The sequence below is a fragment of the Anas acuta genome, chromosome W (genome assembly GCF_963932015.1).
Source record: "Anas acuta chromosome W, bAnaAcu1.1, whole genome shotgun sequence".
Lineage (NCBI taxonomy): Eukaryota > Metazoa > Chordata > Aves > Anseriformes > Anatidae > Anas > Anas acuta.
The window spans coordinates 3,669,110-3,696,546 of record NC_089016.1 but is presented as its reverse complement, the minus strand read 5'-3'; the positions used below and the strand labels follow the sequence as shown (position 1 = coordinate 3,696,546).

General features: G+C 53.0%; 2 protein-coding genes across 2 annotated transcripts in view; one reads left to right on the top strand and one right to left on the bottom strand.

The window, feature by feature from the left end:
- LOC137847130 (protein N-terminal glutamine amidohydrolase-like) overlaps nucleotides 1–10,745 on the top strand; it is a 31,420-nt gene extending 20,675 nt beyond the window's left edge. The window contains exon 6 of the mRNA XM_068665434.1: nucleotides 10,477–10,745. Within this exon, the coding sequence (XP_068521535.1) occupies nucleotides 10,477–10,496 (20 nt within the window). The 3' untranslated portion in view covers nucleotides 10,497–10,745. The remainder of the gene's footprint in view (nucleotides 1–10,476) is intronic.
- LOC137847129 (protein N-terminal glutamine amidohydrolase-like) overlaps nucleotides 9,879–27,437 on the bottom strand; it is a 54,334-nt gene continuing 36,775 nt past the window's right edge. The window contains exon 5 of the mRNA XM_068665426.1: nucleotides 9,879–10,135. Within this exon, the coding sequence (XP_068521527.1) occupies nucleotides 10,068–10,135 (68 nt within the window). The 3' untranslated portion in view covers nucleotides 9,879–10,067. The remainder of the gene's footprint in view (nucleotides 10,136–27,437) is intronic.

Sequence of the window (27,437 nt, the reverse complement as noted above, 5' to 3'; positions counted from 1 at the left end):
CGATGGTGGCTGTCCCGTGGCCTTGCCTTGGCCACTGAACCCAGTGCACGCTGCCCCCCACCACAGCCTCCCATAACGCGCTGGGAAAGGCTCGCAGCCCTGCCAAGAGGAGGGGACAGAGGGTCTCCTTCCCAAGGCTGTGCTGCTACCTCCCAACCTCTGCTGCTCCGCAGGCCTCTGGGGAAGCTCTCACCGTGGCTGCAGAGTTTCTGCGACGCAAGGAGCTCAAGCGCTTGGCCCAGACAGAACAGATGTGGAGGATCGGGGAGTACTTGGTAAGGACCCAACTTGGTTTGCCCCAGCTGGGCAAACGTGCCCGGCCAGAGCCCGCTGCCTGCAGCCGCATCCTCGCTCCCTTCCTGCCAGCACAGAGCCCCAGGGGGCTCTTCTGCAGGCCCCTCTGCCCTCCCTGCCCCCAGGATGCTGGAGGAGACCCTGGAGAGGGTGTGCAAGCCCCGTGACCTTGCATTCTCTCTCTCTCCAGCTGCAGCAGGACAGAGGCAGAGTAGAAGAATACCTGCAGCAGAGCCAGCCCTACCTGCGGGCCACTCAGACCCTTTTGCGACTTGAGGCCGTCAGATTCATTGGTGAGCCCAGCCCCTGGGTCCCTCTTGGGGCAGCCTTTGGCAGCCCCAGGCACTGCCCTGTTGCCCCCAGGCCCCCCGACTGGGCCCTTGCTCCAGGGTGCAGGAGGGGGCACAGCCTGGCTGGCCAGGCCAGGGGCTGCGCTGCTGGGAGCGTGCTGGGGAGCGGGGCTCTGATGGGATCTCTGTGTCTAGGTCTTGCTGCGCGCTACTGCAAGGACCAGAGCGAGGAGAAGCTGAATGAAATCCTCAGCGGTGAGTGAGGGCAGTGGGGGGTGTGCTAGGGCTGGTGGGACAGCGGCAGAGGCCCCCATGCCTTGCCCTGCTCCAGGGAAATGCTTCGGGGCGGAGGAGCAATGCAGCCATAGGAACGAGGGAGAGGAGACGGGGTAGCCTGTGGTGTCAGGGAATGGCCTCCCAGCCTGGAGCCGGGCAGTGCTGCTGAAAGGGTTGAGTGTCCCTGAGGAAGAGTCAGGGGAAAGGGCAGTAAGGCTGACAGAAGGTGGGAGCCTGTTGTAGAGCACACAACCAGGACGAAGAGGGAGATGAGACAGCCTACAAGCAGCTAGGAGCAGGGTCACGATTGCTAGCCCTTGCTCTCATGGGGAAGCACAATAGCGAGAGGAAAGAGTCCAGGAGATTCCTGGAGTGTGTGAATCCTCCCAAGGGATGGAGGCAGGTGGTGAGGGAACCAGCTTGTGAAGGTGCCCCACTTGACCTGTGGTGCGCAGGTGGGGAAGGACTGGTGGCTGCATTTGGGACATTGCTGAGCAGCAGCTTTCAACGGATTCCTTTGTCCCTCCTGCTCCTCCTGGCCTGGGGAAGAGTCGAGTGGGGCTGGCATGCTCTGCAGGGGATGCCTGGGGATCTCTGCAAGGAGTGGGTTTTCATCTCTGCTCTTCTTTCTTTTGCAGCCCTCCAGCCTTCAGAGAAAGACCCGGAACCCATGGTCCGTTCCCTGGCAGTTCAAACCACCCTGATCCTGATGTCAAGGCATAACGCAATGTCAGGACGGAGATTTCCACTGCTGTGGTGCTGCTAGCCCCGCAGCAGTCCTCAAAAGAGCAATATATATTTTAATAGAACTAGGTTGTTGTCTCGTTATTCCAGCAGCTCCTTCACAGTGACTCAGTGCCATGATGCTGAGCTAACCTGGAGGCCACCAAGGACCCTGAGAAGTTCCCTCTGTTCCCCTGAGAAGGCAACTTCCTTGTGAGGGGAACAGAGGGCTCTATTTGTTGGCCTGACCCTACCTGTAGGGAAGTCTGCTGCCTCCCTGGAAGGCCAAGAAGGCAAGCATCCTGGTGAGGGTCTGTTATAGACTGCCGAACCAGGATGAGGAGATGGATGTGAATTTCTGCAGGCAGCTGGCAGAAGTTGTGAAATCGTCAGCGCTTGTTCTCGTGGGGGACTTCAACTTCCCAGACATATCCTGGAAGCACAACACAGCCCAGAGAAAACTGTCTAGGAGGTTTCTGGAGAGCGTGGAACATAACCTCCTGATGCAGCTGGTTATTGTGCCTTCCCGGGGAGGTGCCCCGCTAGACTTTGTGTTCAGAAACAGAGAAGGACTGGTGGGAGATGTGGTGGTCAGGAGCTGTCTTGGGCAAAGTGACCGCAAAATGGTAGAGTTCTCCATTCTTGGCAAAGTCAGGAGGGGGATCAATAAAACTGCAGTCTTGGACTTCAGTAGGGCTGACTTTGAGCTGTTCAGGACACTGGTTGGTAGAGTTCCTTGGGAGGTGGTTCTGAAGGGCAGAGGAGTCCAGGAAAGCAGGGCGCTCTTCAAGAAGGAAATTTTAATGGCACAGGAGTCGTTGGTCCCCATGTGCCCAAAGACGAGCCAATGTGGAAGAGGATCAGCCTGGCTGAACAGAGTGTCCAGATCTGCTCGGGGCAGCAGGCGAACCCCTCCTTGCCTACTTCACCTTCCCAGCTGCCCTGATACAACAGGCTCTGGAACTAACAGACACACAAACGATGATGTGCATGAAGGTCCATCCAGGTTAGAGGGCAAGTCAGCCTAGGGCAAGTCAGCCTTCCCCCAGTATCACGACCACCTCCATCAAGAAAAACAGAAGGGTTACTGTCATAGGCGACTCCCTTCTGAGGAGAACAGAGGCCGCATATGCCGACCTGACCCAACCCATGGGGAAGTCTGCTGCCTCCCAGGAGATCAGGGTAAAAGATGTTTCTAGAAAGCTCACTTGCCCCGTAAGGCCCTCTGAGCATCATCCATTGCTGTTCTGTCCCAACAGCAGCTTCAAAGTGGCAAAGGGAAGTCCAAGGGCAATCAAAGGGGACTTCAGGGCATTGGGGCAATGGGTGAAAGGATCGGGGCACACATAGCATTTTCCTCTCCTGGTAGCAGGGAATAATATGGAAAGAAAGAGGCAGAGGCAGGTAATAAATAGGTGGCTCCGGTGGTGGTGTCATGGACAGAATTATGGCTTTCTCCATCATGGGATGGCCCATACAGCTGCAGGCCAGCTGGTGCCTGACTGGAAGCACCTTTATCAGAGGAGGAGAAAGATTTTGCACAGTTAGTTAGCAGGGCTGATGGACAGAGCATTAAACAAGATCTGAAAGAGGAAAGGGATAAAAACAGACCCACTGGTGATATGCTAGGGGATGGCACACCAAAATGGGAGGGACTGTGTGCTAGCGAGATCGTTTGGCCTGCTCCATGCCACGCTGGGTACACTGGAGCACATTTCACAGAATCACAGAATTTCTACGTTGGAAGAGACCTCAAGATCATCGAGTCCAACCTCTAACCTAACACAAACAGTGTTAGGAAACATTTGGAATGTTTCTGCACCGATGCACCCAGCATGATGGAGAAGCAGGAGGAGCTGGAAGCTTCAGCTCCGTCCCAGAACAAGCGAGACTTGGTGTGCTGTGATGGACGGTTATGGGCTCTTCAGGAAGGATATGGTCATTTGATCGGGAACCTCGCAGGGATCGGCTGCAGCAAGGGGTCCTGGCAGGGAGACGAACGAAGCCAACCCCAAACCCCCCAGTAATGCGGAAGAAAGCCGCAGCCCTGCCCCCCCCCACCCCCCGAGCAGGCAGGAGCTGTGCTTGTGCTGCCGAGGGTGCTGATGTACTGAGGGCAGAGCCAGGGGTGACAACAGATCACCCACTCCCGGTGCTATAAAAGCAGTCCCTAGGGAGCGCCACAAACAGGATGCGCTAACAGGACTGGCTTGGCAGTTAGCGCAGGCAGTTTGCACGGGGCAGTTCAAGCAGGGCAGAGGGGAGAACCTAGACCTCACCATGGTGGGCATCCATCGCAGCGGTCGGTCCGAGGCAGCAACACAAATGGAGGAGATGCTGCCTCTGTGGGCTCACGTGGGCACCCAGGTGGATCTCCTGAGTGGGGAGGTGGCAGTCCAGACAGGTGACTGCAGGGAACTCTGGAATCTGGAGGCCCATGAGGGAGGAGAGTGCCGTCACGGTTGCAGGTGTGCCCTCCTTCAGGGACTCCTTGAGCAGGTGGCTGGGCTGCAGCGAGAAATCAGCAGCCTGAGGGAGTCTCTGAGGGTGACAGATTGGAGGGGTCTCCCCGCCCCTGATGTTGCTCAGCAGCCCTCTCCTACGTCCTGACAAGGGGTAGAGGCTGCCCCCGTTGAACACATGCGGAACAGAGGACCAGACTGTCCGCAAGAGCCAAGGGGCTGGATCCTTGTCTCGGCTCGGAGCAGAAAGAGACGTCTGCCCACAACACCCACGGTGCCACCTACCCCCACGGTGTCCCTGGGAAATAGATTTGAGGCTCTCAGGGAGGTTGCGGAAGAGGCTGAGGGTCTGGACAGTAGTCTGAACCAGGGAAGCAACCCCAGGAAGAGAGTCAAGACTGGGGGAAGTGCAGAACATAAAGATCAGGGCCAGATGGAGCACCGCATTGTAACCTGTGCCACAAAAAAAAGAGCGGAGAGTCCTGGTGATTGGGGACTCCTTGCTGAAGGGCACTGAGGCTCCTCTCTGCCGCCCAAATAACCTAGCCAGAGAAGTGTGCTGTCTTCCTGGGGCATGTGTCAGAGACGTTAGGAAGGCTCTGCCACGACTCATTAAACTGGAGGACTACTATCTTCTTGTAGTCATTCAGGTTGGATCCCAGGAAGCCGCTATTAGAAAAATTAAGAATATTAAAAAGGACTTTGCATCCCTGGGGATGTTGAGGGGATCGGGTGTGCAGGTAGTGTTCTCCTCTGTCCTCCCGCTGGGTGACTGGGATGCAGATAGAAGGAGCAGAACAGGACTGGCTGAGGGGGTGGTGTCTGGACCAGGGATTTGGGTATTTTGATCTTGGGCTGTCCTTTGAGAGGCCGGGTATGTGGGCTACGGACAGACACCAACTGAGCAAGTGGGGCACAAGTGTGTTGGGGAGCAAGCTCTCTGGGCTGATTATCAGGGCTTTAAACTAGGTTTGATGGGGGAAGGGAGGGGAGCTAAAGGTGACAGAGAAGGGCTGGGGGAAGTAGTCTCTACTGTCACTGTTGAAGACAGGGAAAAACTTCTGAGCTCTCCCATAGGATTGTCTGAGGGCTCCTCAGAGAAGGTAGCGTTCCCAATCCCCTGTCCAGTATCATCTTCTTGCATTCCCCCAGGGGTAACTGCACCTGCTGCTTCCCTAAAGTGCCTGTACACCAATGCACGGAGCATGGGAAATAAACAGGATGAGCTCAAGATCTGTGTTCGGTCGTAGGGCCGCGATCTCATTGCGATCACTGAGACATGGTGGGACAGCTCGCGTGACTGGAACGCAGTCATGGAGGGCTATGTCCTCTTTACGAAAGGCAGGCTGGGGAAGCGAGGGGGTGGGGTTGCCCTTTATGTGAGGGAGCAATTAGAGTGTACCCAGCTCCACCTGGGGGAGGGTGATGGACAAGTGGAGAGCTTGTGGATAAGAATTAAGGGGTGGGCTGGCATGGGAGACATGGTGGTGGGGGTCTACTACAGGTCTCCAGATCAGGAGGAGGAAGTCAATGAGGCCTTCTATGAGCAGCTGCTAGTAGCCTCACGATCACGAGCGCTGGTCCTCATGGGGGACTTCAATTACCCAGACATCTGCTGGGTAAGCAACTCGGCCAGGCACGAGCAGTCCAAACGGTTCCTACAATGCGTTGAGGACAATTTTCTGACACAGGTGGTGGAGGAGCTGATGAGGCGTGGGGTGCTCCTGGACCTCGTTCTTACCAACAGGGATGGCCTTGTTAGGGATGTGAAGGTTGGGGGCAGCTTGGGATGCAGTGACCATGAGATGGTGGAGTTCCAAATGGAACTAGGCAAAGGAAGTAAGGCTAAAAGCAGGATTGCTACCCTGGACTTCCGAAGAGCCAACTTCGACCTCTTCCAGGACCTGCTTGGGAGTATCTCATGGGATAGGTTGCTAGAAGGCAAGGGTGCTTGTGAGAGCTAGGCTACATTTAAGCAGCACTTCTTCCATGCTCAGGATCGGTGCATCCCAAGGAATAGGAAATCGGGGAAGGCGGGCAGGAAACCTGCGTGGATGAGCAAGGAGCTCATCAATAAGATCAAAAGGAAGAGGATGGTCTATGAAAGGTGGAAAAAGGGCCTGTCCTCTTGGGAGGAGTATAGATGTGTTGTCAGGGCCTGCAGGGATGCAACGAGGAAGGCTAAAGCCCACCTAGAGATGAGGCTTGCGAAAGAGATAAAGGATAATAAGAAGGGTTTTTTCAAGTATGTAAACAGCAAGAGGAAGACTAGGGATAATGTGGGTCCCTTGCTGAATGAGGGGGGTGTCCTGGTCACGGGAGACGCTGAGAAGGCAGAGATACTGAATGCTTTCTTTGCTTCAGTCTTTGCTTCAAGGACACTCCCCTGGGTGTGGGAGTGGTTCGGGAGTGTCTGAGTGGGCTTAACGCACACAAATCCATGGGTCCCAATGGGATGCATCCGCATGTGCTAAGGGAGCTGGCAGATGTGATCGCTGAACCGCTCTCTATCATCTTTGGAAGGTCCTGGAGAACAGGTGAGGTGCCTGAAGACTGGAGGACAGCCAATGTCACTCTGGTCTTCAAGAAGGACAGGAAGGAGGATCCGGGAAACTACAGGCCAATCACTCTCACCTCTGTCCCTGGAAAGGTATTGGAGCAGCTTGTTCTGGATGCCATCTCCAAGCAATTGGAAGAGAAGAAGGTTATGAGGAGTAGTCAGCATGCATTCACCAAGGGGAAGTCATGCTCAACCTACCTCGTTGCTTTCTATGATGGCATCACCAGCTGGGTAGATGGGGGGAGAGCGGTGGATGTCATCTACCTTGACTTTAGCAAGGCTTTCGATACTGTCTCCCATGACATCCTACTAGCAAAGCTGCGTAAGTGTGGGATAAAGGAGTGGACGGCAAGGTGGGTTGAGAACTGGCTGACTGGCTGAGCTCAGAGGGTGGTGATCAGCGGAGCAGAGTCTGGCTGGAGGCCTGTGACTAGCGGTGTTCCCCAGGGGTCGGTGCTGGGTCCGGTCTTGTTCAACATCTTCATCGACAACCTTGATGAGGGAATAGTGTCTGCCCTCAGCAAGTACGCCAATGACACAAAGCTGGGAGGAGTGGCTGACACGCCAGTGTACTGGGTCTGGCTGGAATGTTAACTTTCCCGGCAGCAGCCCATACAGTGCCGTACTCTGTACTTGTAGCTGGAACAGCAGTGTTAACACACCAGTGTTGTGTCTACTGCTGAGCAGCAGTGGCACAGTATTGGGCCTTTCTCTGACCCTCCTAGGGGATGGGCGAAAAGTGAGGAGAGAAACATCACTAGGGCAGCTGACCTAAACCAACCAAAGGGATATTCCATACCATGTGATGTCACACTCAGCAATAACAGGTGGAAACAGGAAGAAGAGGGGAGGGGTGGGCTCTCGTTGGAAAAACGTCGGTCCTCCTCTCGAACACCGGCTGCATGCGTTGAGGCCTTGCTTCAAGGACGTGGTCAATCATCGCTCATTTGTGGGAAGTAGAGAGTAATTTCTTTCTTCTGCACTTCCATATAGCCTTCATTTATTTTATTTGTTTGTTTTCCTCCCTTCTTTTTATTTTTCCCTTTTCCCCTCCCTTTTCCCCTTTCCCTTTTTATTTCCCCTTAGTTAAATTGTTTAGTTCATAATAATCTTTATTTAATTATTATAATTATTTCCCTTTAATTAAATTATCCTTGTCTCAACCCGTGAATTGTTCTTTGCTTTACTTCTTCCCCTCCTCATTTAAAAGGAGGGGGAGTGAGAGAGCAGTTGTGGGGTTTAGCTGCCCAGCACGGTAAAACCACCACAGTCCTTTTTGGCACCCAACGTGGGGCCCGAAGGGTTGAGATAAGAATAGAATTGATTAAAACAGGGACAACTAACACACTTACTTGCTAGTAACCATGTTCAGTGTCCTGTTAATAATGGCTTTGATCATGTGTCATGCAATCTGTGTCATATTCTCCTTTCTCCTATATATTCGATCCGACAAAGTGCTGCAATCTGTGTTCATTTTTTTTAATTCACTGTGCTGCCAAGCACTGACCTTGACTTTAATCTGGAATTCAGGCTCTGCGCTGTTATCATTTGGATCTCATGGAAACTATCTTTTAGAGAATATTCAGAACTACGCTGCCTTCCTTTCCTCATCTGGATACCAGTTTATTAATACTATCAGGAATGGTACCTTTCCCTTCTTTCACAGTGGGCTAATTACAACAGTTTGGGAGTATTTTGAAGATCCATGTGTAACCCATGTATTGCTTTTTCTAATTCTGAATAACAGGTTTCATTTTCTCTCTAAGATTAGTCAATTGTTTAGAAAGCTTACTTGGGAATCTGTCTCGAAACAGTCTTGTGGTGAGTGGCAAGGTGTGTGGGATGATGTTGGCAGATACCTGTCACGGGTGTCTCCTCCAATAGTTTTGAACTTCACCCCTGAGCAAGTGCTAAATCCTAAAAACCCATCAAGTTGGATGAGATCCCTTCCAACCCCTACAGTTCTGTGACTCTGTGATTCTGTGATAGGCAGGGCAGGCGAGGCAAGGGGCTGGCACAAGGACACGGCTGAGAGCCTCTGGGTAAGGATTAAGGGAGAAACCAATCACGTGGATGTTGCAGGGGGTGTTTGCGATACCAATGAATTTTTCGCTAAGGAACTAAGAGAGACCTCTCTTAGTGGATGTTGCAGGGGGTGTTTGCGATACCAATGAATTTTTCGCTAAGGAACTAAGAGAGACCTCTCTTAGCTCAACTGCCCTTGTCCTGATGGGGGACTTCAACTTGCCAGACATTAACTGGGAAGACCACACAGCTGATACAAGCAGGTCCAGGAGATTCCTCACACACCTTGATGACAACTCCTTGGTACAGCTACTGAGGGAGACAACAAGGAAAGGTGCCATCCTAGACCTGTTGCTCGTGAACACAGAGGGTGCGGTGGGTGGAGTGGTGATGGGCAGCCATCTTGGCCATAGCAATCATGAAGCAGTTGAGTTTAAAAATCTTTGGCGATAGGAGGAAGACTGCCAGTACACCTGCTTTTGGCAGGGAGGTTGGACCCGATGATCTCTTGAGGTCCCTTCCAACCCCTCCAATTCTGTGAACTCTGGACACGGGGAGGGCAGAGTTCAGGCTGCTCAGGGAACTAGTTAGGAAGATCCCCTGAGAAGCTGTTTTGGAAGGTATCGGGGTCCATCTTTTTAAGCACGACCTCCTAAGAGCACAGGAGCAGGCGATTCCAAAAAGTCGGAAGTCAAGCAGGCGGGGCAGGAGGCCAGCTTGGCTGAGCAGGGATCTTCTTCTAGAGCTTAAGTGGAAAAAGAAACTGTGTGGCCACTGGAAGCAAGGTCGTGTGACATGGCAGGGCTACGGAGGTGCTGTTTGCCTCTGTTGGGAGAAAATTCGTGCAGGCAAAGCTCAGGGGTGAAGCTGGCTAGTAGTGTGGGCGACAACGCAGATATATACATTAATATGTGTATTGAAGATGTGAACTGCTAAAGGAGGGCTAGAGGAAACATTGGTCCGTTACTGGCTGAGGATGGTCACCTCACAAACACAGACACAGGCGAAGCAGAGCCATTTAATGCCTCTTTTGCCTCTGTCTTCAAGAGCAATGATGGGCTCTGGGACCCAAGGGGCCCAGAGTTGGGGGGCCATGAGTGCGGTAACAAAAACCTCCTAGCCAAACCCACACTGGATGCATATGAGTCTACGGGGCCTGAGGGGATTCATTCCAGGGTTCTCAGAGGGCCGACTAATGTCCTTGTTGTTATAAATTGCCCCCTTAATTAATTTTCAGAGAGCATTGCATTAATAATAGAAAGGAATTTACTGAGTAAGCAACAGCAAGCAAAACAGCGCTGGGCGGCCGCGGAGTCTCGGCTCCACCAACGGGGCGCACCTCACCCCCGCCAGCATCCCTTTTTATATCTTGGTAATTCCGGGATTATGCAGCACATCCTGGTATATTCTGAGACTGCGCGCACTGTTGCTAGGGGGTCATCTCTGTCCCTCTGGTGGTCGTGAAGATGAAGGCCGTAGTCTTCCTCGGCGTTGTGGTTCAACTTCTTTTTTTATTTGGTCATGTTGGGCCAGCGTGAGACAGGAAGGCAGGATGTTGATACACTAGTTGAGCAACTTATCAGGAGATGGTTACATGAGCTTTGCAGCAGGGTCTTTGAACAAAAGAGGCAACTGAGATGCAGAAGGAGAGAAGGGGAGGGGGTTCTCTTTTTTGTTACATTAAGCAAAAGAATTTTCATAGTGTCTAGCCAAGCATTATACAGCTCCTTACTTCAGCAGGGAGTTTTCGCAACTCCCGCTCCACAAACGGAACTCCTTGTTTTTATAATACAAAAGAAATGAACAAACATTTATTGTGTATTACAATCCCTCCTTTTTCTTTTAGTTACTCATTTTGTTCATTGAAGCTCTGCAATGCCTGGCTACTAAGAACTAATGTTTCCTCGATTCCTTCGCTGGTACTTATTGGCTCATATTTGGCATGTATGAGCACTAAATGCGCCGCTTCTAAATGTCCCTTTACAATCGCAATCAATTTATTAAAAATACATGGTCCAAAAGTTAGTGCTATTATTAATAACAACAAAGGTCCTGTTATTGTTGATAATAAAGTAGTAAGCTAAGGTGAATAATTAAACCAAGATTCATACCAGCTCCGTCGGGCTTCATTCTCCCGTTTCCTTTTTTTTTTTTCCAACCCTTCCCTGGGTCTTGCCATTGTATCTCTTACCTCTCCAGTGTGATCAGCATACACACAGCATTCCTCTTTCAGGGCTGCACACTGCCCGCCCTGTTGTAACAAATACCAAATCTAATCCCCTACGATTTTGTAACACTACCTCTGAAAGCGACCTGATAGATTTTCCAGGGCCGAGATGGATTGTTCAATTTGGGTCAGGTCCTCGTCCACAGCAATGCGTAAGGAAGTAAATTCTTGATTTTGTTTAACCAATGAGGCTACCCTGGTCCCCACTCCAGCTCCTTCCAGGATTATTAGGGTGGCCAAAGTTAGAGCCATGAATGGTTCCCGTCTTTCCAGATGATGCCTTGCCACTGTGTGCTGGGTATACATACAATCCTCAGGGTGGTATAGAATCCTTGGTATAATTATCACCTGTATACAAAAATCACGAGACGCATTAAAGAGTTTTAGTGATAGACAAGGAGTTACGCCCACTCACGAACAATCCCACCTAGCCTTGTTGGCTGGGATTAGCCACTCGGTTGATTGTTTTCCATTCTCCATGATATTACATAGGTGACACTTCCCACTAGGAACCATGCCCACACACCTACCACCTCCAGTGACTTGTGTTAGTGTTACCCTTATGTCTTTTCCCCAACTGCATTGTAGAGGGTTGTTCTCGTTTGTGTGGGAGGGCTCCCCAGGATTCCCGATAGCATCATAATATGAAGGCCTTATACTAAAGCATAATCAACAGTGTTTTGTTACATTTGGGTTTGTTTTGTTTAATAATTGGTAGCTGGCATTCACGACCCCCCCATATGTTATTCTCAGCTATGTTATCATTCTCGGCTTTACCTGAGCTCGTAGGGCTGCCGAGGGTTGGCACTGTAGTATTTTCCACAGGCTGGATTCCCTGGATATTTTCTGACAATACCTCATTTGGTCCTACTGCATGGGGCCTATCAGCATCCTCCTTTTTATTAGTACGAGTCCTCCCCTATCTGTTCTGTGTTTGTAAAATCTGACACCTCACATTTTTCCTAGTACCCAGCTAGTATCGTCCAAGTTTGTTATATATATAGAACCTTGCAAACTTTTTATTTCCATGGAAGGTTCCTGTATACCCTATGCCATGCCCTCGCCACCTGTAACGGGGATCTGCTTGTTGGTTACAACCTTGCGGCCCATATCCCACTTGTAAAATTTTATCCCAACCAGTCCTGAGTGTCCAGTCTGTAGCAACGGTTTCACACCCCCGGTATGCACAGTAATACACGTTCGGGTAAATACAGTACCCCTTTCCTGGGTTAGAACTTGGGCAGAAATAAAATCCTGATCAGTTAAAGCATGGCTGCACTGACACCAGGTCACATAATGTGATGCAGAAATTGGGAGCACCCGCTGTCGTTGTTTGCTGGATGATGAATTAATTCTCCCATCTGATCAAGCTCCACTTAAAAGGCTGATGGGGATGTGCAGACCCATAGCTGACCAAAACGATGATACTGACTCCCATGTATCGTAGGAGGTGGTCAGAGCCCATCTAAATTGTCAGCCCCTCAGTCCCCCACTGTTTTCACTTCTCTGCCTCGCTTGTCAGTTCGGTTGCAGCGAACTACAAGGTATCGGTTCTTCTTGGCAGCAGCAGTGTTCTTCAGGGGAACCTACTAGGGAGCCTTTGAAACAGGGCCTCCTCCCCTTCCCACGATACACAGATAATATAAAATACTTATCGAGTCCGTCTTAGTGTCAGCTTCAAGTCGTCAGGGCCTGGAGCTGCCTCCCATTTACCTTCCCAGATTGGGCCTTTCACACGGCTGGCATGCGTCCATCCTTTCTCCGCAGTTCAAATAGCTGTTTCTGTGGTAAGCAAAACAACATAGGGGCCTTCCCCATAGTGGTGTTAAAGAAGTCTCTTTCCAAGTCATAATTAGAATTGAGGGTGATCAAGTGGCAATGCCAAGTCATAGGGCATGCCATATAGCATTTCAAAAGGAGAAATTCCTACAGCAGTTCTGGGCTGTGCCCATATGTTTAACAGTGCAAGAGGTAAGCATTTTACCCAAGAAGCCTTAGTTTCCAGCATAAGTTTTGTTTCTTAATTTCACCATTCATTTGCTCTACCTTTCCAGAAGAGGAGGGGTGCCAGGGGCTGTGAAAATCCCACTCAATCTCTAAGGCCTGCTTTAATCCTTGCAGTAAAGCTTTACACCCATTCAGTCACGTGGTCAATTAGGACAAACAAGTAACTCAGTAAAGTCTACCTGTATACTTTGGAAAGGTCAAAGCCCTGGCTCCCATCCCCCTCTAGATAGGTTACAGAAGACCTTTTTATTTACCCTTTGACATATAGTAGTACATCCTCTGCATGTGTGCTTCCCTAAAGTATATATTCCTACACAGACGGCCAGAGAGCACTCCATTAATAACACTGTTATTCCAGTCTAACAATTTACTATTTGAATGCCCAATTTAATCATCAAATCCCTTCCCAACAAGTTAGTCCCTGCCTTGGATACATACAATAATTGCCCAGTGATCATTTTATCCCCTGGTCTCAGCTTGGTATTCCCCAAAAGTGGCACTGTTATCCCAGTCCCTTCTACCCCCATCATATTTAGGATTTAATTAGTTAAATTAATCCCTGATACTTTACAAGTCAGTAATGACTTAGCTGCCCCAGTGTATTGGGTTTGATGGCAAGGTTCGGGGGGTGTGAGGGGTGTGGGGGTGGGAAACTGCAGTGGCAGCCCCCGTGAAGAAAAAAAAAAAACACACAGAAATCTCCCCGTGGTAGATAAGGGACAATTTCATCTGGCCCTAAAGGGGCCCACTGCTGCCCAGAGCCAATCCATAGCAACACAGTCTGTGACTCTGTGAGAGCACATCCACGAAAACAAACAAACAAAGAAACAAACAAAAACCTGCTGCTCAACAGCAGTTGGGAGAGCGAGAACCCCCCCCCCCCCCCGCAGACACCAAAGTCAGTGCAGAAGGAGGGGGAGGAGGCGCTCCAGGTGCTGGAGCCGAAGCCCCCCTGTGGCCGCTGGAGAGGCCCCTGGAGGAGCAGGCTGTTCCCCCCTCCCCGATGCTTGGGAAACTGAACAAACACCACAGCAAATATGCAAATATACCAAAACTTCTAGACTGTTACTTAGATAATGCCTACATCACCTTTCCCTGCTCATTCAACTTCGAATACCTTTAACACCTTCAACAAGCCTTTTAACACTTCCTTTATCTTTCTCTAGCCTTTACTTTTCTAATGCCGACATCAAAGGCTCAATCAGGGGCCAACTTAATTCCGTACCTTTTCCCTCCAAGATGCTGAAACAACATCAATATACAACATTTCATCCTGTTTTCCTTCTTTCCACAAAAACAACATTGACTGTAATATGGTGTTATAATTAGTAGTTCCATTTAGGGGCCACTCTGCTCCATCCTCTAGTTTATAAAGTGGCCACCACTGATTACAATATTTGATAAGGGTTCTTTTACTCTCTGTACCCTCTCACCCCACTATATCCCTCCAATGTGTTAGTATACATCCTAGGGGGCTTTTCCTCGGGGTTTCTTTGCTTTGAACTTTTCCTATAGTAATCTACAGTGGTTAATATTCCACCATTTTCCTAGAAGCTCTTTACTAGTCAATCCCAATCCCCCCAAAATCCACAATATATAAATACACAAGTAAAATCAGACCACTGTAAATTAACTGCCTGTAGACAATTACACTGAGGACATTTAAACCTGATGAGCCGATAATATGCCTGGGCAAATTTTGTTCCCTTAGACATACACCTCAATGGCAGTTCTTATAGTTACATCTTTACATATTAACATATGTGTAAAAGAACACTTTAACAAAAATGCCCGGGCTTTTATATATACAATATACAATGTACAGTTATTATTCCGGTTAGAATTGTTATAAATGGCTCAGGATTCAAATTAGGATTAAATAAAAAAATAGGATTTATTAAAAGAATATAAAGGAATAGAGGTAAGCAAACAGCGCTGGGTGCACCGGGAGTCTCCGCTCCACCTGGACGCACACCAGTTACATCAAGCAGCTGATTTTTATGCACCTAGACTAATACATATTCATTACTACTTCTAAAAAAATAGATTATTATAATTAGCTTCCGGGGTCCAGTCCCTCCTACTGGAGCATGCACATCAGTCTCCTCTGGGGGTCTCTAGGGGTCTTTCATGCTGAAGGCTCGTAGTCTTCCTCTCCCCCTTTGTACTCACTTGGCACCATTCCAAGTTTATGGAACACTTTCTGCAGTTCTTGTCTCCCAACCGTCCTTCAGCTTCTTTTTTCTTCCTCTTAATCTCTTGGCCGCCCTGGCCAGATACCAAGAATCCTCATAGTATCCCATAACAGTCACTAGTTGTTATCAGTTGTTCTGAAACTCCCAGACATCAAACACAAACAGCTTTCTTATTTGACGCTTCACGAGTAATTAAAACATTCTTCCCCAGCCATTCACAGACACATCTATAGCAGTGTTAAGTTAATCTCGAAGAAGACAGGAAAAAAGGCTGTAACTGTTAGAACTAGAAGTCCGGAATAACAAAAGCAAACAGGTTCATAAATTTAAGGAGTGTTTTCTGAAGACGTGATAAATTGACTAGAATGAGGGGGAGACTGGGACACACTGCATCTGTGGTTCAAGAACTAAATTGTCAGTGCAGGGCCCAGAGGCAGACAGGATTCAAACAGATTTGTTCTTTATGGACACGAATTGTTAACACATGCCTCACAGAATTATTCCTCGGCAGCTGCAAACATTATGCCAGTTGCCATTAAAGCTCGCTTACCCTCCTCCAGCCAAAACTTCCCCTGCCTCAGCTTAACACCTTTCCCACGGGTCCTATCACTGGTGATTACGGAGAATAGGTCACCTGCCTCTCCACTCCCCCTCTCAAGGAAGTTGTAGACTGCGATGAGGTCCCCCCTCAGCCTCCTCTTCTCCAGGCTGAACAGGCCCAGCGCCCTCAGCCGCTCCTCATATGTCTTCCCCTCTAGGCCTTTCCACCCTCATCCGAGTCCACAACTCCTCCAAGTTTGGTATCGTCGGCAAATTTGCTCAAAACACCTTCTAGTCCTACATCCAAATCATTTATAATAACTTTGAAGAGGACTGGCCCTAAAATGGAGCCTTGAGGGACCCCACTAGTGACCATCCGCCCCATTTACCACAACCCTTTGAGCCCTGCCCATCAACCAGTTGCTCACCCATCGTATGATGTTTTTGTTAAGTTGTATGCTGGGCATTTTGTCCAGTAGCATCCTACGGGAAACCGTGTCAAAAGCTTTGCTGAATGTTGCCGACGGAAGGAAGACACAGACGCTCCATATGAGTGAACAGTGAACTTCAACTTTAATGGATAGCTCAGTCTTTGTCTTTTCATACCTTTATATACGTCGGTTGCAGCATTTGCAAAGACCTTGGCGGCACTTTTCCGGCGGGACCCTATATAGGCTCATCCCGGGTGCGGGGACTCCCTTCCACCTTCCGAGCTGCAGACCTCGGCGACGCGTGACCGGCGGGATTCTCTCCCGGGTGCGGGGACTCCACGTCCCTTTCACCTTCCCGGCGCGGGTGCGGGGATTCTTGTCCCTTCCACCTCCTGGGCTGCATTGCAGGACCGGCTTCCCTTATTCCGTCCAACCATGGCCCAGGATCACTGCCAGCAGTGTCCAAATCCCGTTCAGACCGGTCCCTGTTCAGGCATTAAATGTGTCTGCTTTGCCTCATTGTCTGTGAGGAGACCTTCCCCAACAAGTAGCTTGTTTTCTTTGGTTCTCCTTTTTTGATGGATACCCATCAATGCTTTCTTTGGTTCTCCTTTTTCTGTTCACATATCTAAAAAAAACTTTTTTATTGTCTCCCAGAGACATGGCCAGCTTCAACTCTAGTTGGGCTTTGGCCAGACGAATTTTCTCCCTACAAACCCCAATAGCATCCCTGTATTCCTTCCTCATCACCTGACCCTCCTTCCAGGAGCCGTACACTTTCTTTTTTCACCTAAGCTCCAGTAGAAGATCCCTGGTCAGCCAGGCCGGCCTTCTGCCCCGCCTGCCTGACTTCCGATATTTTGGAATTGCCTGACCTTGTGCTTTTAGGAGGCAGTGCTTAAAGACTGACAAGCACTGATGGACGCCAATGCCTTCAAAAGCAGCTTCCCAGGGGACCTTGCTGACTACTTCCCTGAGCAGCCTGAAGTCTGCTTTCCCCATATCTAGGGCCGAAGTTTGGTGGCAGTTTTCCTTCTGTAACCATGAATTTTAAACCTTACCACTTCATAGTCACCACTTGGCCACCAATGGCCACCACTTGCCATGTCTCCCACAAGCCCCTCTCTGTTCTCCAGCAATAGATCTAGGAGGACACCTTTCCTAGTTGGCTCCCTTTGCATCTGCACCAAGAGGTTATCATCTAGGTGCTCTATGAACCTCCTGGACTTGCTTGTGTCAGCCGTGTGGTGATCCCAATTGACATTTTGGCAAGTGGAAATCCCCCATAAGGACAAGGGGAGTTGATCTCGAGGCATCTCTTAGTTCCACAAAGAACAATTCATCGTCGTTGTCGTCCTGGCCAGGTGGTCTGTAATAGACTCCCACAACGACATCCCCTTTATTTGTTCATCCCTTAATCCTTACCCAGAAGCTCTCAACTTTGCCATTGCCCACTTGAAGTTCCACACAGTCCAGCCCATGCTTCACATAGATCGCCACCCCGCCACCTCACCTATCCCGCCTGTCCCTCCTGAAGGGCCTGTAACCATCTATTGCAACACACCAGCCACAGGACTCATCCCACCAGGTTTCGCTTATGCCAATGATGTCGTAGCTGTGGGACTGGGCCAAGACTTCTAGCTCATCCATTTGATTCCTCATAGTGCCTGCGTTTGTGTAGAAGCACTTCAAATGCGCCTCCCTACACGCAGTGCCTTGTGGAGCTGACCGCAGGACCTCACTAGCACACCGTCCCTCTGATTCTAGCGCACCATCCCTCAGCTCATCAGCGGCGTGCCTGGTTTTATCCCCTTCCTCCTTCGACTCTAGTTTAAAGCCCTATCTATCAGCCCTGCCAAGTCCTGAGCAAAAATCCTTACCCCTCTCTGAGAGAGTGTGGTGGTTTTACTTGGGTGGGCAGCCGAGCTTCACCACGACCGCTCTCTCACTCCCCCTCCTCAAAGAGGAATGGGGAGAAAATACGATGAAAAGGGCTCAAGGGTTGAGATAAGGACGAGGAGATGGCACAGTAATTATCGTGACGGACAAAACAGACTCAGCATAGGGAGATGGTAAGATTTATTGCTTATTACTAACAAGCTAGAGAAGTGAGAAACAAAGGAGAGAAGCCAAAAGCACCTTCTCCCCCATCTACCCTCTTCCACCTCCTCCCCCCGAGCAGTGCAGGGGAACGAAGGAACAGGGGTTATGGTCAGTCTATAGTGCTTCTTCTCTGCCGCTCCTTCTCGGTCACTCTCGTCCCTTGTGCTGTGGGATCCCTCCCACGGGATGCAGTCCTTGATGAACTGATCCGGCATGGGCTTCCCACAGGCAGCAGCTCTTCCAGAACTGCTCCAGATATGGGTCCGTAGCACGGGGTCCCTCCCTCAGGAGCAAACTGCTCCAACCTGGGTCCCCTACGGGCAGCAGCTCCCGCCAGGTCACCTGCTCCTGCGTGGTCTCCTCTCCCCGGGCTACAGGTGTGGCCCGGAATCTGCTCCGGCAGGGGTCTTCCACAGGCGGCAGACTCCATCGGTGCAGGGCCACCTGCTCCACCGTGGTCTCCTCCACGCGCTGCAGCGTGGAACCCTGCTCCACCGTGATGCTCCATGAGGCTGCAGGGAGACAACCTGCTTCACCAGGGTCCTCACCACAGGCCGCAGGGGACTTGTGCTCCGGCGCCTGGAGCACCTCTCCCCCTCCTTCTTCACTGACCTTGGCGCCTGCAAGGCCGTTCCTCACTCCTCTCACTCTCCCAGCTGCTGTGTGGCGCAGTGTTTTTTTTCCCTGTCTTAAATATGCTTACACAGAGGCGCAAATCGTGTGACCAGCAGGGCTAGGGAGGTGATCGTCCCCCTGTACTCGGCTCTGGTGAGGCTGCACCTCAAGTACTCTGTTCAATTTGGGCCCGTCACTACAAGAAGGATATGGAGGTGCTAGAGAGACTCCAGAGAAGGGCAACAAAGCTGGTGAGGGGCCTGGAGAGCAAGTCCTACGAGGAGTGGCTGAAGGAGCTGGGCTTGTTCAGCCTGGAGAAGAGGAGGCTCAGGGGCGACCTTATTGCTCTTTACAGATACCTCAAAGGAGGCTGTAGTGAGGCGGGGGTTGGCCTGTTCTCCCACGTGCCTGGTGACAGGACGAGGGGGAATGGGCTAAAGTTGCGCCAGGGGAGTTTTAGGTTGGATCTTAGGAAGAACTTCTTTACCGAAAGGGTTGTTAGACACTGGAACAGGCTGCCCAGGGAAGTGGTGGAGTCACCATCCCTGGAAGTCTTTAAAAGACGTTTAGATGTAGAGCTGAGGGATATGGTTTAGTGGGGACTGTTAGCGTTAGGTCAGAGGTTGGACTCGATGATCTTGAGGTCTCTTCCAACCTAGAAATTCTGTGATTCTGTGACTTATTGGCTCAGCTCTGGTCAGCAGAGGGGCCCTTAGCAAACATGGGGCAGCTTCCAGATCCTTCTCACAAAAGCCACTCCTATGGCCCCGTGCTACCAAAACCTTGCCATGTAAACCCACTACAGGGAGGCGCATCTCATCTGGTGGTAGCAGGCCAGTGTCACATAGACCCTCCCATGATCAGCAAGCCCAAAGTTCTACCAGTTGCACCAGTCCTGAAGCTACGTGTTAATGTGGAGTCTGCTTGTCAGCATCGATCCCCCCTATCGGAAGGACAGAGGCAAACACAACCTGTGCCCCTGATCCTTTAAGTAGTCACCCCAAAGCCCTAAAGCCCCTTTTTTTACTAGGCATTAGTAACAAAAACTTGAACAAGGTGGAGATAAATTAACTTGGCTACAGCACTAAAGATGAGCTTTGTGCAGTGGTCAGTTGCTGGCTGGCTTGAGGCACGTGGCTGAGGGTCTCTAATGAATTGTATGACTGATTCAGGCGCATGGACAGCGCAAGTGGTTACGGGGAAAGTATATGTAGCAGAGAAAAATGGCAATAAACGCCTTCTGCTCAAGAGGCATCGGGAGACCGTGTCTTTCATCCCTTCAGGTCTGCCCCCTTCCAACTCAGGATATTCTATGATTCCAAGTGTGGAACCCAGCATTTGGCCTTGAATGCCACGCAGCTGGATGCGGCCCGTTGATCCAGCCTGTCCAGATCCCTCTGCAGAGCCTTCCTGCGTGCCCTCAAGCGGGTCAACGCTCCTGCCCAGCTTGGTGTCACCCACGAACTTACAGCTCCCGGTGGGGCCCATCCAGCCCAGGCGCGTGTCACATTGGCACCCATTGTGACGTCACTTGGCGACACCCCAGGGCTCCGCCTTGTAAGAGCGCAGCCGTGGCTCGGACCCTCAGTGTCGGTGCACGGCAGTGACGGACAGGGCAGGAGCACAGGGCCTTTGAGGAGTCCCCGAGCATAGCCCACGTCCCACAATGCCGCAACCGCCCGCCCGGAGGAGCCGCCGTTTTCTCTTTGAGAAGTCTTCCACTCCAGAGGATTTTTCTGAATCTGATGAGGAGGGAGACATGCCCCCCAGGCAGCCCAGGCTGGCCTGGCAGGAGACCTGGTCTTCTTGGGGCAGCAACCGGTCAGCAGAGGACAGCTTGATGGCAGAGGACAGAACCCCAGTCGAGGCCATTTTGCTATCAGAGGACAGAAGCCCAGCAGAGGACAGCTTGCTGTCAAAGGGCAGCAGCCCGGTAGAGGACAGCTTAGTGGTAGAGGACAGCAGTTCTACAGAGGACAGCAAGGACGAGTCGCAGTTGCTGGATCCCAGTGAGTCTTAGGGATGGGATGGGGAGGGTTGGAGACACAGAGACCCCTGCTTGACTCCAGGACTCCTTTCCTAGGTAAAGTGGCGCTTGGGCTGATGGGGTCGAGCTTCCTCTGCAGCACCACAGAATCCCAGGACGCTTTGGGCTGGGGGGGACCTCGGCGATCACGATGCTTCCCCCCAGCCCAGGCTGCCCAAAGCCCACCCAGTCTGGCCGTGGGCAGTGCCAGGGAGGGGGCACCGCAGCCTGCGCCAAGGCCTCACTGCTCTGGGCGTGAAGGAGAGAAATCCCTGCCTGTCCAAAAGAAACCTGCCCTCTTTGAGGTTAAGGCCGTCACCCCTTGTCCTGTCACTGCAGTCCATGATGCAGATCCCCCCCCAGCTTTCCTGGAGGCCCCTTTGGGCATGGGGAGGCTGCAGCGAGGTCCCCCCGCAGCCTTCTCCAGGCTCTACAAGCCCAGCTCCCTCAGCCTCTCTTCCCAGTGGAGCTGCTGTAGCCTCTGGGCATTCCCACGGCCTCCCCACATCCTTCTGGGGCTGGGACCCTTCCTCTCCTCACCCCTGCATTCAGCCCCTCTCTGCAGCACTCTTTGCTTTCCTCCTTTCCAGATAAGGCATGGAAACTGTGCAGAGACTGGGCCGTGAAATTCATCAGGGCGTATGTCAGAGGCACAGAAAAGGTAATGGCAGCCGCTTGCATCACAGCTGTGCTCCTGGAGCTGCCCTCCAGGGGTCCCACACAGCCCCAGACCCCTCAAGGCTTTGGTCCTGCTGGCCGTGGGTGTCCCCCTAATGCTCTGTTGGTGTCTTTGTGGCTGCCAGGATGACGAGGAGCAGAAGATGCTGTTCCTCAGCAAAATCTGCGATCTGTGCAGATGTGTCACCGAGAAGGGTGTGCCGATGAACTTGCATGGCTTCTGCAGCAAACATAAGCTGGTGGAGAACATCATGGTGAGAGATGCGCAGCAGGTTGGGGAAGGGGCAAGGCCCCCTGGCACCAGCCCCCTGGGAGGCGAGGGCTGGGGCAGCGCTGGCTCTGCTGCTGCTGGGTGCCGGCGGCTCCAAGGTCTCATCCTGCTTGTGCTCTGCAGGCGCTGATGGAAAAGGAGCCCGTGGACAGCTTGCGCACAGCATTCCGGCAGAAGGCCATGGAGACTGTTGCCCTCCTCAGGTGCGTGCCCAGCCCCTTGTTGGGCCAGCACAGCCCCAGGGCGATGTCCTGGTGGCCCTGAAGCTGGCAGGGAGGCTGCCCATCCCTCCCAGGGATGCCTGGCCAAGGGAGGTCCGTGTCCTCCTTCATAAGCCTCGAGGCACTGCGTCCAACAGGCTCCTCTCTCTCTCTCCTTCAGCAACACCGTGCCGACAGCACTGCATGGCAAAAAGAAGAGACTCCTGCCTGTGTGCTGCAAGAGCGTCTTCTTTCTACCTCCCGAGTCAGACATGCCAGAGACAGAAAGAGCGCTCTACGCCAAGGTATGTGCTGGGTGAGGTACCGGCACCCCCAGTCCTGCTGAGCTGCTGCCTTGCTTCCCCGTGCTGACACAACCAGAGACCAGTGCAGGGCCAGGACCCAGATTTGCTTTCCCAGCCTCACCCTTTCCCCTTCCCGGGCATGATCCCGTGCTGTAGGATGTCTGCAGGCAGCGGCTTTTTAGCCCCAAAGCCACCCCTGAACTCCCGAGGGGCTCAGAGCCAGCTCCTGGGGGTGAGGAGGGCCACAGAAGTAATTCGATGCTCTTCTGTCCTCCCTGCAGACTATGGATGCCATGGACACCATGCTGGCGGCCTTCGTACGTAACTGTCCCAACACCAGTGTCAGCACAGAGTTGGAGAATATGTTGAAGGTTTGGCATTTGCAAAGAATTTCCAAAGAATCCTCTCAGGTCACATTTGCAGACCACGGTCAACCCAGCAACTTCTCTCCTCGCAGGCGCTGCTGGACTTTGCCCACTCCAAAAACCCAGCTGTGCGTGAGAGAGCTGTGAGGATGATGGAGAGGCTGAGTGCTTTCATCCTCCTGTATTTTGAGGCCAAGGTAAGGCACAAGGAACCCTCCACCCTTTCCTGCATCCCAGAGCATCCTGCCATGCAAGGGTGCCTGTGAGGCAAGCCTGGATGCACATGAGTGCCTCAGCACCGTGAATCGAGGGTCTTCGTCCCTCCTTCGCCCCTGCTCTTCCCTTCCCAGGCCGTGCTCTCTCAGGGACTGGCTCTGCCTCCACTAAGCCCTTTGCCTCTCCTCCCTTCCTCACCCAGATCACAGATGACTATGAAAACTATAGCGATGATGAGCCCACAGAGCTCTACATCCCCATCCTGGGACAGCTGCTGGGCATCCTCTTCATTTTCACCGGTGACAAAGATTCCATCAGATTCACAGCTTTAGAAACTCTTTCTCACATATACAACATCATCAGAAAAGGAAGAGGTAAGAAGGTGTGGTGGGCAGCGTCCGTCTGCACACAAACATCTACTGATTTGTCTACTTGTTTTCCCCGATTATTGTGAAGGATTGTTTTTGTGCTTGGTGGAGGCAGCCCACGGAATTCTGCCAGGTTCCCTGACCTCCTCTGCTCCTCACAGCAGCTTCCCGCAGCATTCTGGCTATCGTTTTCTGCAGAAGCTAGACGCACACCTGATGTCCAGGAGCAGTTCTCTGCTGCTGTCCTTCCCAACCCTCCCCAGATCACCTACCACGCTGTTTTGTGGTCTCCCCCAGTCTAAGCCATCAATCGATGAGCACTTCCCAAACCACATCTTCCCTGAGGAGTGAACAGCAGAGCCAGCTGTGCATCACCAGGGATGGTGACGCCCTCCAGAATGCTCCCTGACTGTTTGCTCCCTGCCGTCTTAAAGGCAGGTGTCAGGGGGCTTCCTGCACATCCTGACCCCGAGCAGAAGGGGGTCTGTGACACGCTGCTACCCCCACGGCACCCAACGCCATTGCTTCTCCTCCTTCTGCATCTTCCTTGAGATCCCTCTTGCTCCCAGCACTCCTCACCTTGTGCTTTACATCCCTGCCCACCACTCTCCTCGCCATGGGTCTGAGCCTCCCTCCTCAGCCATTCCTAGTGAAAATGCTTTTCACCATTTGGCAAGCTTGTTGGCAAAGATGCTCTTCCCTACTGACTCTTTGGTGTTTCCCCCTGTTTAGCATACTCACTTACAAAGGACATGGAAAATTATGCAGAGAGACACAAGAATTTGGAGGACACAGCATACCCGTTTTCTACAACATCAACTCCCTGTGAAATTGCCAAGGTAATGAGCTCTGGCCTTGCTGGGGATCTTGTCTGCAGCATCAGCAGGCATCTCGTGTGAGCAAAGGGGTCCAGAACTGGTGGAGCTGGCACGGCCTCACTCACCCTGCTGAGAGGGTTCCTCTTGTCCCCCAAGGGCACTCTCTCCAGAGCTGCCCTTGCTGCTCAGCTAAGCAGCACCCTTGGGACACTCAGTGGGGCATGTCTTCACTCCTCCGTCTTCCCACAGGGGTTTGGAGGACACCTCTTCCATACCGAGAAGCTGGACATCGTCCTCACAGCCCTTGAAGCTTTACAAGACTCCAGCATCCATGACAAGCAGGGGGCCTGCAGCGTGCTGGATGCAGCCTTGGAGGACCCTGACTACTGGCTGACAGATGTAAGTGGCCTGTGGCCATGGCCCTGCCCTTGAGCCCTTCCAGGTGTTGTTCCTCTCTCCTTCCCTGCCTCCCTCCCCGCCTCCCTCGCACATCAGGGTCTCTTGGGCTCCAGAAGCCACCTGAAGCCAGCAGACACCAATGGAAGGGGCCAAAGTTTGAGTGGCAGCTGTGGCAATGGCTGCGGTCTGCTGGCAACACCATTCCCACTTTGTCCCCCAAGGTGCCAACGATCATGGAGTGCATCAGGAAAAACCTGGACAGCATCCACACGGCATCGGCGCGGCAGTGCCTGGACTCCCTGCTTCTCCAGCTGACCAACATGATGTCCAGGAGAGAAGTCAGGAAACTGCTGCAGTTCTCTCCGCCATGTGACAGGTCCTGGCCTTAACATCCTTGAGGGCTTGTTCCGCGTCGGGAGATGCACCTGGAGACTCTCTGCTTGCCACACCAATGGCAAAGAGCAGGACATCCCCAAGGAGCACAGCCCTCCTTCCCACCAATGTGTTCCAGCACTACTGGGCCAGCCAGGGCTGCAGCAGCCCAGCTGTCCAAGGCAGCCCAGAGTCCCCCTGCCCCCAGGGAACACCAGCTCAGCCCCCTCCTGCCTGCCCAGGCTGGGCCCTCAGTGCTCCCCAAGTCACAGGGGCTGCAGGACAGCCTGGGTCCTCTGGGGCTGGCCCAGTTTGTGGCCCTGCGGCTGAGGCAGCCTCACTGACAGAGTATTCTGGGCTTGCAGCACTGACCTGGGCATGTGGGAGGTGATCCTGGCCATGCCACAGACCTTGGAGAAGGTTTTAAACATCATGATGGAAGACTTGCCGCTGTGCAACTGGTGCACCGCAGTCACCAAAGACATCTGCATCCGTCGCTTGGCTGTGAGTTCCCAGATGAAACCTTGCTCCCAGCAGGGCTACGTGTGCCCCTTCATGCACACAGGCACAGCCCTGTGCCCATCTACCCCCAAACTGCCAGCTCCCGCAGGACGTACGGACACATGGTCCCTGGGGCCGGCAAGCCCCCGTAGCTCCCCGCGCCTGGTGCCTCTTTGGTGCCAGCTGGCGCTGCCCCATCCCTGCCCAAAGGTGGGAGAAGAAGAGTCTGCAGGGAGCCCTGCAGGCCCTGCCAGGCTCTCACTGCTCTTTCTTGCAGATGCTGGCCCAGAATCACAGTTATGAGTTTGGTAACCCAGTGCACCTCCAGAGCTACCTGAGGCACCCAAGCCCAGAGATGCGCTTGATGGTTCTGAAAGGGCTCTGCACCGTGTCAGAGAGCCCTGAGAAGGTGAGCGGGCCATCGTCAAGCAAAGCCATGTTGGCAGCCTGGGGCTTTGCTCTTCTGCCCTCCCGTCCCTCCCCGCTGCCAGGAAGCAAGGCAGGAGGCTGGTGCTCAGGAACCAGAGCCCTTTGCCCAGGGTGGTCTCTCACTGCCTCACGGAAGGGAAATGGTGTCTTTCCTACAGGCAAGGAAAATTCAGGTCTTGCTGCCAGACATTGTGGAGGCCCTGCAGGACACCAACACAGACATGGCCCTGCCTGTGCTGAGAAACGTGATGGCTCATGTGGAGAGGTGGAAGGACAGTGGCCCGGCTCTGCAGCTGGCTGAGAAGCTCCTGCCACTCTTTGACCACGTAAGTGTGCTGCGGGAGCCCGAGCCCTCAGCTGGGCCCCCTGTAACGAGGGCTGCCCTTCAGCCCAGCCCTGTGGGCAGCACTCAGGCAGGGCCTTCCCAGTCTCCTCATCAGCCCAGGCGCTGGGGAGCTCTGCTTGGGCATGGCTGGTGCGGCTGGTGGCGAAAGTGGGGTGGCTGGCGGGCAGCCTGCGATGGCAACCGATTGCGTTGCCCTTCACGGGCACCAGGCCTTGCAGCTGCCCCTGAGCAGCTCCTCTGGGAAGGATCCAGCGCTGAAGCATCTCACAGTGCTGGGAGCTCCCTTCACATCAGCCACGCTAATGCTGAAATTCCTCCTGCCCTCCTCCCTGCCAGGAGTCCAGCCAGGTGCGGGAGCACTCCATCTGCCTCTTCCAAGCCGTAGTGGAGGCTGTGCTGCGGCAAAGGAAGAAGAAAATGAAGAGGACAGTGCACAGGAGCCTTCTCCCACTCTACTTTCACATGAGAGACCAGAGTGAGAGCATAGCAAAGGTACAGATCTCAGAGCTGAGCAGTTACGTGGGCAAGGCTGTGCCGACACCACAGGGTTGCTCTGGGGGATCTCTGGCCGGCAGCATGAGCTGCCTCCGATGGTGGCTGTCCCGTGGCCTTGCCTTGGCCACTGAACCCAGTGCACGCTGCCCCCCACCACAGCCTCCCATAACGCGCTGGGAAAGGCTCGCAGCCCTGCCAAGAGGAGGGGACAGAGGGTCTCCTTCCCAAGGCTGTGCTGCTACCTCCCAACCTCTGCTGCTCCGCAGGCCTCTGGGGAAGCTCTCGCCGTGGCTGCAGAGTTTCTGCGACGCAAGGAGCTCAAGCGCTTGGCCCAGACAGAACAGATGTGGAGGATCGGGGAGTACTTGGTAAGGACCCAACTTGGTTTGCCCCAGCTGGGCAAACGTGCCCGGCCAGAGCCCGCTGCCTGCAGCCGCATCCTCGCTCCCTTCCTGCCAGCACAGAGCCCCAGGGGGCTCTTCTGCAGGCCCCTCTGCCCTCCCTGCCCCCAGGATGCTGGAGGAGACCCTGGAGAGGGTGTGCAAGCCCCGTGACCTTGCATTCTCTCTCTCTCCAGCTGCAGCAGGACAGAGGCAGAGTAGAAGAATACCTGCAGCAGAGCCAGCCCTACCTGCAGGCCACTCAGACCCTTTTGCGACTTGAGGCCGTCAGATTCATTGGTGAGCCCAGCCCCTGGGTCCCTCTTGGGGCAGCCTTTTGCAGCCCCAGGCACTGCCCTGTTGCCCCCAGGGCTCCCTGACTGGGCCCTTGCTCCAGGGTGCAGGAGGGGGCACAGCCTGGCTGGCCAGGCCAGGGGCTGCGCTGCTGGGAGCGTGCTGGGGAGCGGGGCTCTGATGGGATCTCTGTGTCTAGGTCTTGCTGCGCGCTACTGCAAGGACC